Source organism: Micromys minutus, assembly GCF_963924665.1.
Source record: "Micromys minutus genome assembly, chromosome: 10".
In the NCBI taxonomy this organism is placed as follows: Eukaryota; Metazoa; Chordata; class Mammalia; order Rodentia; family Muridae; genus Micromys; species Micromys minutus.
In genome coordinates this window covers 31,442,592-31,456,542 of record NC_137979.1, presented here as the reverse complement: position 1 = coordinate 31,456,542, position 13,951 = coordinate 31,442,592, and the positions used below count along the sequence as shown (strand labels likewise).

General features: G+C 49.0%; 1 protein-coding gene across 1 annotated transcript; it reads right to left on the bottom strand.

Annotated features, from left to right (window-relative positions):
• Positions 1-727: 727 nt before the first annotated feature.
• On the bottom strand, positions 728-12,096 carry TMEM98 (transmembrane protein 98). The gene is made up of 7 exons (XM_080922355.1): positions 12,018-12,096; positions 9,847-10,030; positions 9,049-9,180; positions 6,835-6,868; positions 4,933-5,048; positions 2,766-2,825; positions 728-1,504 (listed from the first exon to the last, which is right to left on the bottom strand). The coding sequence occupies exons 2-7, from the start codon at positions 9,975-9,977 to the stop codon at positions 1,297-1,299; spliced, it is 681 nt and encodes a 226-aa protein (XP_080778481.1). The 5' UTR covers positions 9,978-10,030; positions 12,018-12,096; the 3' UTR covers positions 728-1,296.
• Between the last annotated feature and the right edge of the window lie 1,855 nt (positions 12,097-13,951).

Below are 13,951 nucleotides of genomic sequence, written 5' to 3'. Positions count from 1 at the left end.
TTCAGGACTGATGGAAGGAGACACCTAACAAGTGTCTCCTGGAATCATCCTTGCAGTCTAAAAGGGGTAGTTCTGCTTGCTCCTCCTCCGTGCATACTGTGCTGGTCAGAGCTGCCTTCTTGCTAGGAGAGAATGAAATATGCCAATCAGAGACAAACAAGATCCTGGACTAAGGACTGAGTTCCTGATACCCCGATATCAAGCTCACGTGCTTGCTGACTTGAGTTACAGCAGAGAAAACTGAAATGAGGTCATGGGTAACTCCAGCCATGCTTAGTGACAGAGATAGGACCTGGGCAACAGTGAGCCAATGCCAGCGACCCCAGCACTGTGGAAGCTGAGGCAGGAGGATCTCAATTTCAAGGCTACAATTAAAAAGAAAAACAAAAATTAAGCAATGAAAAAAAAGTGCCTTTTGTTTTTCAGTATTTGCAAGACAGATTCCAGAAATAAAGGGCATACACACACACACACACATATACACACACAGATACACACACACACACACACACACACATATACATACATACACATACATACACATACACACACACACACACACACACACACACACACACACACACACACACACAGAGCACCCTCAAGATTCTTGGGACCTCTCCATCTTCTCATTCTCACACATTCCACCTTATACCCCACAAATACACTTGACTCAGTAACTGCACACTTGTGGAAAACAGAACAAGTTTACTATTCACCTAGTGGCTGTAAAGTGAAATTGCAGGCACAGAGATAAAAAGAAAACAATCACCTTGTATTCCTCAGCTTCTAACACAAATGGGAAAGGGGAAGAAGGTACTGGAGAGAAGCGGGGAGGGGGTGGGAGCTCCGAGGCTTCAGACCAAGCACTGAACACAAACAAAACAGCAAAGGAAGTGGCAAGGGTCACCCAGAGAGAAAATCTCAACCTAGCCACTTAGTTCTGATTGTCCACGTTGTCACGCCCTGATTTTCACAAGCTGGAAATTCTAATGTCTTGTGAAGCCTCTTGATTCTTAGAGGACAACTCGATTTTTCTGGAAACATGAAATGAACTAAACGTAGCAGCGAGCCCTGCAGATTTCTGCGCTCTGCTGTAGAGGGAACAGTGGCTCCCCTAACTGGTATTACACTGCCACACTCCAGCCAAGGTCTGCCATTGCAGCAGAGGCATCCGACGTGAGGCTCTCGGCTTTACCCTGCACCCAGGGCTGGCCGCCAGAGCTCTAGAGAACAACTAAATCTACAGGAAGTAGAAGGTTCGCCCAGGGGCAGAAACCAGGGCTTCAAAGATGATTAAATGGCCGACTGTTCCTGCAGGAACCCATCGGGGTTAGGGAGGCTTTTATCTGGCTCAGAAGCCAGAGCTGCCTCTCGGAGGACTTCCAGGTGCTCCTCAGCAGCAGACAGTGACTGGTCAATCCAGTCTAGGCCCCCGGTTAGGTGGCAGGCATTCCTGGTCACTAACACCAAGTGACTAACAGACAGGAGCAGGGCGGTTGTCCTGAGGGGGAAAGAAAAGATCAGACATGTAGAAAATGGGGAACTTTGCCCAGAAGCCCAAATGAGTGCACACTCTAAGTCAGTGTTCCTCAAACGGGAGACCTTTCCCTGGAAGGTGAGAGGTCACTTAACACAGTGGATCCACATTGAAATTCATAGGGGATGGCTGGTTTAAGGTCTCAAAGACTTCGATGAAATTAACAAAGCTCCATGGGGAAAAGGGAGAGCTGGCAAACGTATTTCAGACAGTGGAAGAGGCTTTCTGTAACACACCCATTAACAGCTCCCAGAAGGGTATTTTATGAAACAGTTTGGATGTGGTCAATTGGATGAGCAGATCTCTAACTGCTCCCCACTTAAAGATGGGCTATATATATCCCTCTACAGTGAGCATCCCTTATTGATCACAAATCAATAAGCCCAGGGATGGCTTATTCAATGCTAAAGAAAATGTAATTGAAAATCAAATTGAGGAGGGTTTTGTTTTGTTGTTATTGTTTCTCTGAGGTTTTTTTGGTTTTTTTTTTGTTTGTTTGTTTGTTTGGTTGGTTTGTTGGTTGATTCACTATGAAATAATTTTTATATGGTGAGTGTGCCAGATGTTGTGAGAGCTCCATTATCAATTACTAGCCCATGGAGAAAACTAAGCAGCTCAAGGACTGGGTAGAGAAACCCAAGACCTGTCATGACTTACTGGCCACCCGGCAACCATTACACAACAGTCAATGGGAGCCTCACAAATCAAATGGAGACAGCAGGTAGGTATTTTGTGGGTTTACATTCGGTAGGGCTGAGTACATTCTGGGGTGTGGATGAGGGTGAGGAGGAAGGGTTCCTGAGATGCCTGATGGGGAGTGACTTTCACTGTGGCTGACGTGTTACATGGTCTTGTTGCTAGGCTCACCTCAGCACAGCCCCACTGGGCAGTGCTTCCAGCAAGGTGTGGCACCTGGGTAAGTCCAAAGATCAGAGGGAGGAATGGGGAGTGGAAGGCAGGGAGGAACAGTCAGCAAAGTTAGTTAAGCATGCATAGCCAAGGTTGCACCTTCGTCTTAGGGATTCAGGAAGGAGACTGGGCTATGTCACCTGCCAGGCTCAGTTTACTGGGCGCTGTTAACGTAGAAGGGGATGTACTCAGATCCAGGGGCAGTTGGAAATCTGGAAAAACATCCTCTCTAAATAACCCAAGGAGCCAACCAGACAGACTTGGTAACAGTGACCCTGAAGTGTGACAACATGAGTCACACATTGTCCTCTCTCACCGTGCGTCCAGGAGCTTGGGGTCCAGTGGAGGGTACATCGACTTCACGACGTCATCCACTCTAAGGGGAGGCGACAGGGACTATTGTCAACATTTTACTTACTAGTTTCCGTTCTTCTCTCCTTCCTTTTCCACCCCCTTCGGGGGTCCTCTCTCTCCCTGCTTCTGCACACCCAGAGTCTAACAGAAAAACTTCAGCTTCCGCTTGGAAAATCTCCCTGCTCTCTGGATTTTGCTTTTGTTCCAGTGGTTAAAATGTATGAGGTTAAACAAATGCAGCAATTTTCAAGATCACTACTACACTGAAAAGGTAATTACTAAGCCTGAGCATGCTGTATCCTTTTACATATATAAACAATAAACCAAAGCTAAAAAAATCAAGATGGGAGGTCTAAGGGAATGCTGGCCACTTAATGGTGGCTAATCTCCCCAGATTGGGAGGGGGTGGAATTAGGGAATACCTCCCCTCCAGGATTATATAATCTATTCCTGAAGTAGTTTAGCTTATATAAACATTTATTACTTTTGTGGTTTTCTTAAAGATGCAGTTACAGTGACACGGAGCAAAAAAATAGTCACTGCTTAATTTGAGTTCAAACTTCCCCACTGTGTGTGTGTGTGTGTGTGTGTGTGTGTGTGTGTGTGTGTGTGTGTGTTTTCCATCCTGGATAGTCTGTGGCTAATATTTTAAGTGCAGTTTATACCTGTTTTGATTTGTGGGGTGCAAGATTTTGTTCCCATGGTCACTTGGTACAAAGGAAAAAACTGTATAATTTGATTTCTAAAAGCACTACGAAAAACACACAGGCCCCATTCTCAGGCCTGGGGAGCTGGCGAGCAGGAACAGAGGCATGACAATCTTCAGCATGTGACCCAGTAGCCCCTTCCCCCTCTGCAGAGAGCAAGGCAGGAACAGCTCTCTTTGAGACAATAAATCATCTTCATGACAGATGGAGAAAATTAAACAGGAAGGACATGGGGACAAATGTCAGCCAGAGGGAGAACTCATGAGCCCAGATGAAGGAAACAAGAGAATTGTGGCAAGAAACCCGAGGGAGGTTGTCCAGGGCACTCTGCAGAGAGCTCTGCCCTCCTGGTAATGCCCCAACTCTCTCCACAGCACACTGGTAACCATGTCCCCTCACAGAAATCAGCACCCTAACACCCTACTTACAATCTGCACCTTAGGGCCTGCCCAAGTCCCATGAACGGGCCTCAGAAGTAATAAAAAGCACAAGGAAGGGCCCCGCAGACACGAGCACTGCAGCCTAAAAATGGTGGGAGGTCAGCGGCAATGTCTGGTACAAGCTGGAATCTAGAAGGGTGGGGGTGCCTTGTGTAGCTGCTGATGCTGACCAGGTATTTACACCCTCGTCTCAATTACTATTGGGACAGAAAAGCCTGGTTGATTGTGACTTAACTCCAGCACCAGGAATGCACAGCAGAGGCCATTTCAAGGCAGAGGGGTCAGGTGACTGATAAGAACAACTTTCCTGGAATCCGTCATTCGATAGCCAATCCACATACCAGCCACCGGGTGGCAGCATACATTTAGCACGTCCTTTGGCTCTCAAAGAGCCTTATTTTTCTTTGCAAAATCCAGTCCAACTGAGGGGGTGTAGTTGTTGACTGAGGCCCTGCCTGGTACCTCCCACAGGGGATTTTGCAGACAGCCAGGAATTCAGGAGGTCTGAATGCTCTGCGGCTTCCCTTCCCACCCAGTGCTAGGCTGAGAATCAAGCAGCAAATGAGAGTAGAGTCATCATGGAGGGAAGGAATCCCCCAAACCAGCCCCCAGTAGAACTAGCGGGTTGGACCTTAGGGCATGGCTGCAAAGTCACCGGAGATAGTAGCATAGGAACCAGTGGGAAATACGCCTGCTGACTGCCACAGCGTAGCAAGGGAAGGGAGGCTGACTGGTAAGGACAGGAGCTGTCACTGTTGAGCCACAGACTGTCAGGCCAGTTACACTGAGCTGTTAAAGGACCTGTGCTGGCAAGGGAAATGATGAGTGGCCACCTCAGCTTAGGAATGTCCACAGTAGGTAGTTCTGCATATACTGGGGGTTCAGATAACTGAGACTGCAGACCTCAAAGCAGTGCTTAGCTTTACTGGCTACCTCAGCTTCCCCTGAGGAGTGTGGGACCTCACATCCACTGACCACTCACCTGGGGCTAATCCGTTTGGCCACCACAATGATGTCGCTGACACTTGCTGACGTCTTCATCTTGGCCCCAGAACCCATCGTCATGGCAACAAGTTTTTCTGTCAGAGTGTGACAGATCTAATATAACAAGGAGACAAGAGGTGATGGGGGTGACCTGGCTCCCCACCCCCACACCAAGGGCTCTGGCACCCTGACAAAATAGACACAGCCCCACCCTGGGCACCGCCCCTAAACTGGCTCCTACCCTAGAAATGGGAGGGAATGGGGTGGAAAAAGGCATAGCCTGGGTGGTAGCTGTGGGGGAGGGGCGCTCAGATCAAGGGCAGAACTTCAGCTCAGTGGGGACTAAGCTGGAATAATCCATCTAAGAAAAATCATGTGCTCCAATTTTACCACCTTGATTTGGGGGAGATACTTTCTATTACCTCACAACTTAGACTGCTAAATGGATAATATCTCCAGCGGGGTGCTCACAGGAATGGGGCTGGACAAAGGGCAACTTTTTTTTTAGGCACATTCTTCAATAATGGCACCTATGTTGACAATTTTTAAGGGTTGTAGGTTATTAGTACCTTTGTCCAGGTGATGATAAAAAAGGCCCTGGAACAAAGTAGGCCAAAGACAAAATGACAATACATGGGCTTCTTCTTTCTCCCTGTACTATAGGCCAGTGCCAAAGGCTTGTGGCCCTTTTCTGTATTCCCTTATGTGACAATCAAGCATGCCTCTATCCCTGCTGGGAAGTACTTGGGGCTGGGAAGCAGGAAGAAGAGTGGTCAAGAGGCCACTGGGGAAGACCCAACTCTCTCCACACTCCCACTATAGGAGAGATGGAGCAACGGCATCCTGGAGGAGCTCAAAAGGGCTCAGAAGCCCTTTTCTTTATCTGAGCTCCCCAATCCAAGAAGAGGGTCCTCTCCCTTTGATGGAAAAGGACAGGAGAAAAACAAAGCCCAGGACATATCATGTCTGGGCAAATGGAAATGTAACATGATTTATTGCTCCAGTCTGCGGACCTCGCTACCTTTGTTTACAACCATATTTACACATCCAAGGAGCCTCCTGACTCTGAGGCAACAGTTTCCTACAGAAATAGCCAAAGAAGAAGCAAATAAAGGGCTTTTTAATATCCTGTACTGAGTGACCCTAGAGAAAAGAGTGCCTTGTCCCCTTTGAAACACTGAATAATTAATTAGTAGACAAAAAGATAAGGTTGCTGATGTGCAGAAACTCATATTTGCATTTTGTTAAATACTTGTGTGTTGTTATTATTCTATTAGGAGAGATACTATCAACAAGAGTTGAGAAATGAATGCTGGAGCCATGCAGATGGCTACAGTGTAACTTGGATGTAATCTTCCGAAGGTTCCATCCTTCAAAGACCAAAGTCTGCCTCCAAGTGGAAGAACTTGTAATTTGGGTTTTTGGTTTTTGTAACTCTGATTGTCCCGATTGTCTGACTATTGTCACCAAGAAAGACAGAGGAAATCCTCAGGTAACCGAAATCCAAATACAGGATGCATTCCCTGAACTGAGCTCAGAATTAATAAAGGGTCCCAGGGAGCATCTGCTGCAGCCCCATGACTTCAGATACCCAGCCTTCCCCATGGCTGGTAAAATTATTACTGGAGACCGCCAAGCTGTCCTTCCCAGAAGTCACTGTGTTAAGAGGATCAGACTGGGAAAAAAGCCTAAAGAGGATATTTAGAATGATAATGTAAATAGACCCCATAGGGAAAGAAGGCAGCAGACAGAAGAAAATATAGCATGAGGCTAATAAGGGACCACTGCAAGGTCAACTCCTTGTACACCTGCGGTACTCCGTGTACACCTGCGGTGCTCCATGTACACCCGTGGTGCTCCAGCAACTGCCCTTGACCTCACAGGGAAATCGGAGTATTACCTTCAAGATGGCGATGCAGTGTGACATGAGGCCCCTGAGGAGACAAGAGGGAAGTGTCAGTGCTGCTCTAAAGAGCTCAGCTCCTTCCAGCTCCCCACTCCATTCTTCAGCAAAGCAGGCACCACCTCCAAGCAGAATGTCCCAGTGCTATAGCAAACACGTCCGACCCACTCCTCCAGCCAGCTCTGTCACCACCTGTAAGTTCAGTGTTTTATATCTCCTCGTGCCCAGCATGTCCTTTCCCTTAGACTCAACCTGGTGAGTTTCCCTTCACAAACCCAACTCAAAAGGCACCCACTCAGGGGAGAGACTTATGAAGCCCCATCCTCCATAAGGGCTTATAAGCAGTTAATGTTTGTTAAGTAGAGAAAAAGGAGAGAGATGTTCTTAGTTAGTTGCTGTACTGGCTGGTTTTGTGTCAACTTGACACAAGCTGGAGTTATCACAGAGGAAAAAAAAAATCCATGAGATCCAGCTGTAAGGCATTTTCCCAACTAGTGATCAAGGGGGGAGGGCTCAGCCCATTGTGGGTGGTGCCATCCCTGGGCTGGTAGACCTGGGTTCTATAAGAAAACAAGCTGAGCAAGGCAGGGAACTAAGCCAGTAAGTGACATCCCTCCATGGCTTCTGCATCAGCTCCTGCTTCCTGACCTGCTTGAGTTCCAGTCCTGACTTCCTTTGGTGATGAACAGCAATGTGGAAGTGTCAGCTGACTAAACCCTTTCTTCCCCAACTTGCTTCTTGGTCATGATGTTATGTGCAGGAATAGAAACCCTGACTAAGACAGTTTCGTGGCCACTATTGGGATGGCCATGCTCCTATAAGCAAGCAACCGTAGTTAAAATGAATGGAGTTCTCTCTGTGTCTCTCTGTCTGTCTGTCTGTCTCTGTCTGTCTGTCTCTGTCTCTCTCTCTCTCTTACACACACACACAACATGAAAGAAAAAGGAGATATAGAGAGGACTACTTGGGGAGAGAAGGGTATCATAGAAGTAGGAGGGGGATGGGAGATGGTAATTGGGAGGGAGTGCGATTAAAATAGATGATATACATGTATGAAAATGTCAACATGAAACACAAGCACTGTTGGGATTCTGTAAACCTAGCAACAGCCAGGTATACCCCACCCCTCAATTACCCAGCAGTGGCCAGGTATGCTCCGCCCCAGTGACCTGACACTATAAAAGGAGCTGCTTGACCCCCTCCTCTCTCTCTTGGCCTCTCCTGCCCTTGTGCTCTTGCAGCCTTGCTCTCCCATTTCCCTTCCCCCCTCTCTCCCACGTGCTCATGGCCGGCCTCTACTCCTCTACTTCTCTCTCTCTGCCTCTACCACCCTCTTAACTCTCCCATGACCTGAATAAACTCTATTCCGTACTATACTGTTGTGTGGCTGGTCCCTCAGGGAAGGGATTCCCAACATGGACCCCTCAGAGGCATCTCCCTTGCCCTCAGGCCTCGCCGCACCTCCATGGGCCATATGCCCCCCACTCTCTTCATCCTTCCCCTAACATTGGTGCCGTGACTCGGATCGTTATCCTTTCACAACATTGGTGCCCTGTGACTTTTCCTTTCATTGGTGCCCCGTCATCTTTTCCTTACAAGCACAATTTTAAACATTTTTTTTAAATGCACCCCTCTGGGACATGTTTCCTTAAAGCTACCTTGATCTTCTTACCCTAGGCAGACCTGAACCCTGCTAACTCCCCGTACCACTCCCCATCCATGGAGACTCCCTAAAGCTTCTATGAAACTGCCTTTGGTACAGTTCTCTCTCCTGTCATTTTGATGTCTGCAGGGCCTTGCCCCACACCCTGTCTATAGTGCCCATTCGCATGTATCAGTAAACAACAAGATAAAATGATAAAAGAAGTGATCCACACTTCTCAAGGAACTGTCCGGTTAAACAGAAAGCCCTTCTTGGGACACTGAAAGCAAAGGCTGTCTGGAGCTGACTCAAAATCCCTGGGCAGTCCAAGAATGACCCAACCACACTGGGGGACTTTATAATGTCACACATCTTACTGCCTGGATCTTCAAGTCTATAAAGTGAGAGGAACAGGACAAGAGCAAACACTGTCATGCCCTATGCTGACATCCCTCATGATGAGGACAGGGAAGAGCTCTGGATGCACAGCGGAGTGCTCTGTGGAGGAACCCACAAGTCCCTTTGCCATCCCAAAGGACTAGAAAGTGAAAGTTCCCTGGGGGCCTTACGAGGCGTCTTCGATCCAGTCTTCATTCTCCAGAATGGCCTCGATGTGGGGGTTGGTGATGACAACATCATCCAGCTCTAACTCGGAAGGTTCAGACTGGGTCTCCATAGCACCAATGAGGTCCACAATGGGCCTGGGAGGGATAGCCACTGTTAGGACATTCTTTGCAAAGCAGAACCTTCCAGGAACATAAAAATGGGCATTCACAAGAAGAGACGCTGACAGAGTTAAGGTAAACACCAGAAAACTAAGTTTGGTTGTTAACATCCCTTATGACTCTCTCTGCTCAAAAATCCCTAAACTGGCCTTACTTACAAAACCAACTTCACACAACAATGCATGATGAAGAAGAAATCTGCTTGCATGAAGACAGGCCCCTTGTGATGGGGCTGCATGACCTGAAACAACCTGTTGCTTGGGTGTGTGGCTTAAGTGTGGGCATCACATGTCAGTTCCCAGGGTTTTGGCTGGGAATGGTTTTGACTCATCCCCCTGCCAAATGAGGTAGCTAGCTAGCATCACAAAGATAAGGCTTTTGTGTCAGGTGAACATATTCGGTGTCTTCTCCATGACTGAATGAACAGAGAAAGAGGTGTCTTGGGATGCTGGTGTGCTTAAGAAATGTTCTCAAGCTCTGGAGTTTTTACAGTACGAAGTGTGGCCGTCAGCAAACATGTAAGAGAGAACAGGTTGGACGAAACTGGCCAGCTCCAAATTCCTTCTGCCCCTTTGGCTTCCTGTTGTCAGTGTCCACTCACCCACTCACCCACCCACCCACCCACCATCACAGTCTACTCACTTGGAATCATAGCGCTGTAGTAGGTCTCGAGGCCGGCAGTAGCGCTGCCGACAGACCACCACCAAAGCAGCAAACGAGGCCAGGAAAATGGTGGCCAGGACACCTATGGCAACGATCACCACAGTCTCCATGCTTCCAGGGGCTCCCAGCTGCAGTCCACTCACATCCTCTGAGCAGGTGGAAACTGGAGAAAACATGAAGTCAAGCAAACCTGATAAAGGTGGGGAGAGGCAGCCGGGTCTTACCTGCTGGAAGTGGAGAAGCAAGGCTCCCTCAGGCTGCCTGCAAACCCAAGGGCATCCTAGAGTATGTTCCCTTCTCTTTTATAGTAAGGGGTTATTTTCCAGTTAGAATGAGCTAGCTTTTGAAGCCTGGGACACATTTGCACCAGCCATGATGATTTCACGTTGCATGTTAGGTGTAAAGCCACGATGGAAGGTTGCATTCAGCGGGGAGCTCCTCTGTGTCAGACACTCCGGATGGAGTCTAGCAAACACCCTATGGGGGCATCTCTACTCTATGGTGAAGAAACTGAGATTCCAGGAGGGTAAGGAATTTGTCCAGGTCTACATAGATGGCCAGCAGAAAGCCACTGGTCCAACGTGAAATCAACAGTCACCTTCCTTTTCCTTTCTAAGGAAGAATAAAACCTCTGTGATGGGTTCTGACCACTACTTTCAGAGTTGGAAACTTACAGAGTATTCCTTGTCTAGAACTTCATCTGGGAAGTTCTTTCACACCAACAACAGGTATGGCTTTAACAACATGATTCTGTTCTGAGAAATGCATTGCCAGGTGCTGTGGTCATTGTCAAATACCCAGACTGAACTTAGACAAACTAAGACTTGCTATGATGTCATTACATGATGCAATCCTATGGAAGGAACCACCACTCCTAAATGTGAGCCGTTACTTACTGCAGTGTGACGTAGCCTATCAGGGAATGTTAAACTCAGGCCAGAGCATCTCAGAGAAGTGGTCTTCCCAGCATCCTTTCAGGGCAGGCCTCCCATAAGCATCCCTTTGAAAAAGTCTCCTCCCCTCCCTGGGTTTAGTTTCTTCACCTACAAAAAGGAGAACTCTGCCTCGGCAGTCTGTATGACCCCAGGCTAGTCCGTTACTTCCATTTGCACTGAGTCGATGTGCAAGCTTTATGTGCACATCTCCGGGAGTTCAAACTCTCTTGATGGTCACTCTGGGAGCATATATTGACCGTCTGCATTGCCACAGACACTGAATTCTGAAGACTAGAGATGAGAAGACACAGACCTTCCCTCTCCAGTGCCAATGACCTGGTATGAAAGGACGATTCAGCTGTGTTGATGCGCTATGTGCAGACTTGGATAATAAAGAGATTGCATTTGCATGGCACATTCTGGAAAAGCCGCCTCCGCAAACCTGGGGATGGCTGAGCTGAACGCTGAGAGATGGGTAAACAGAGTGGGGACTTTACTGGCTTAAATTGCCAAGGAAGCCTCCTCAGCTCTCTGCAAAAGCTGATCTCTCAAGAGAATTGTTTGTGCATCTTATTTCTCTGTTGGGAAAGCAAGAAGGTGAGGGAACACGGTTTGCCTCAGTTTCTCTAGACACACTCTGTGCTGTCCTTCCCTTGTCTAGCCATGTTAACCCTTTCCTTTCCTGATTCACGCCTACCTCTCTAGATATTTTCCTCCAATATATTCCTCTGCTCCAGGCTCCCCACATCCTCTCTTCTATTTCTCCAAGCACCACCACCACCACCACCCCGCACGGGAGTGCCGCCTTCTCTCCTCTCTTTTCCAGTAGTTTCTGAGTGTTTCTCTGAGGTCTGAGCTTTCTTGAACTTTCCCTCAGCCGCCTTCTGCGATCCCTCTGTGTGGGAGTTCCTTTGTGAGCTTTTCTTTGTGTGTGTTCTCTGTATCTCCGTGACTTTTTCTCTCTCCATCTCTCTTTCTCGCTCAGTCTCCCTCTTGCTCTCCTCCTCCATTAGATTCTAAACCCATCAGGATCCAACCCTCTCTCCCTTCCTTGGCCCTCCTGCCGCCCCCCCAGGGAAGGCTGGCACGCGCGCTCAAGTTTGGTCCCCAACTTGCGCGCTGCTCCGTTTCCGCCGGGAAGAACAAAGCAGTGTCTCGGAAGCCCACAGAGGTCCTTCCCCCCACCCCCGTCCCCCGCCCCGCGTGCTCACCCACCTCAACTGCAGCTCCGGGGTGCGCCGGCTCCCCGCGGTGCCCCAAGGCCAAGTCCGAGTGCTGCTCACAGCGGCCAGCAGCGGGGCATGCCGGGAGGGCGGGCGGGCCGACGACCCAGGTCCACCCCCGGCGGGGCGGCCCAGCCAGCGCACCCAAATCCCCCGCTGCCAGGCGCCGCCGTCCCCGCCAGGCCCCTGGCCGCCTGGGGATTGGCGTCGCGGGAGGCCAGGGCAGCTGGGAGACAGTCACTGGCGATCGGAGGACCCCTCCACGTGCACCCACGGAAGCCAGGGCAGGAGGGTGGTGTGAGAGCCGTGCGCCCACACGCACTGCCCTCCAGCTGGCCATCCTGGGGTGGGGGTAGGAGCTCCCACAGTTTGCACAGTGCTGGGTCTGGCCCCAGCTGCTGTCTCGCAGAATGATTGTAGCGACTCAATAGCTATGAGCGATTTGACCTCACTTCTCTGTCCCTTGCTGCCCTCCTCTGTAATGATCCTGAAAACTAGTGTCAGGGTCAGTGACACTGACACACACAGCATACGTTTTGGGGGAAGAGCCTGGTCCAGGGCTAACAGTGAACCAGTAGCCTAACATAAGACTCCTGCTGAGCACTGCCCAGCCAGGACCCTGGCAGGCATTCGTGCCCATGATCCCAGAAATCCTAGTGCAGAGAACATGCCTCACTGGTCAGGACCCAGTCCAGGCTGTTCATAGTCACCAGTAGGCTGCTTCCAGGCCTAAAGATGCCAGCTGATAACAGCAGTTTAGGATTTCAGTGATCCCTAAAGGCGTAGGAAGCAGATTTTGGGCTATTTGGGTGGGATCCCAAAGTCTAGACTATAAAGACCATGTTAGTGGGGAAATGAATAGGCACTGGATGGTCATATCTCTGGTCTGTCCTGGGGAAAAGGCAGAGCATGAATAGGCTAAGTAAAACATGGGTGAACTGTCCAGATCTAAAACAACCCCACCTGCAAGGACCTAAGATGACAAGAACCAAAGGATGCAGATGATTCCTCCATCAACATGATGCAGTATCCACCAGCCCCCAGGGCTGCTGTTTAATTTGGTGTGTTTGTTTGTGCTCCTATTTTGCCCTGCTAGAGGTTGGATGCAGGACTTCCTCCATGTGATAAAAGAGGTCTGCCCACACCAAGGGATGCAACCTCCAGGCAAATGGTCCTGGGTTGTATAAGAAAGCAGACTGAGCACCCCCAGGAGGAGCAAGCCAGTAGGCAGTACCCCTCTGAGGTCTCTACTTCAGTTCCTGCCTCCAGACTCCTGCTCTGAGTCCTTCCCTGACTCTTCCTTTCATGAACAACTACAGCCTGTAAGGTGAAATAAACCCTTTGTTTCTCAAGTTGCTTTTAGTCATGGTATTCCCAGCAATAGAAACCCAACTAGTATAAGAAAACACTGAACATCAACATCCAGTCTTCATATGCACTGCGCACCGCCTACTGCTAGAGTGAACCCCACATGCGCAAGCCATGTTTGATTCCCAGCACTACAGGGCTGGGGAGCAAGAGCTCTGCTTCCAGTTCTTGGTGTCCTCTCTGGAAGAGAAGGCTGGGGAGTGGCTTTATCACTCTTTGAAGTGCTTTCCTGAAGACCTTTGGAGCACTGTGCCTGTGAAGGAAAGGTCACAACCCAGCAGCAAGTATCAGAAGGCACTAGGGGCAGTGTCCTCATTTCCTGGATAGTCTCCTGGATGAACTGTTTCTGTTTGTCTTGGTGGTTGGATGGTGGGTGGACAATTAAACTATATGATCTTCGTGGCCAGCTCTGAGATTTTATGACTACACAGGAAACGTTACACAAATAAACATTTTCCAAAAAAAGAAATCAAACATATAAGCAGCCACCTAGAGCTGAAGATGTTAACTCCCTAATGAATCACACACTACCCATCCATTAGGCAGGGAAGGGAGTTC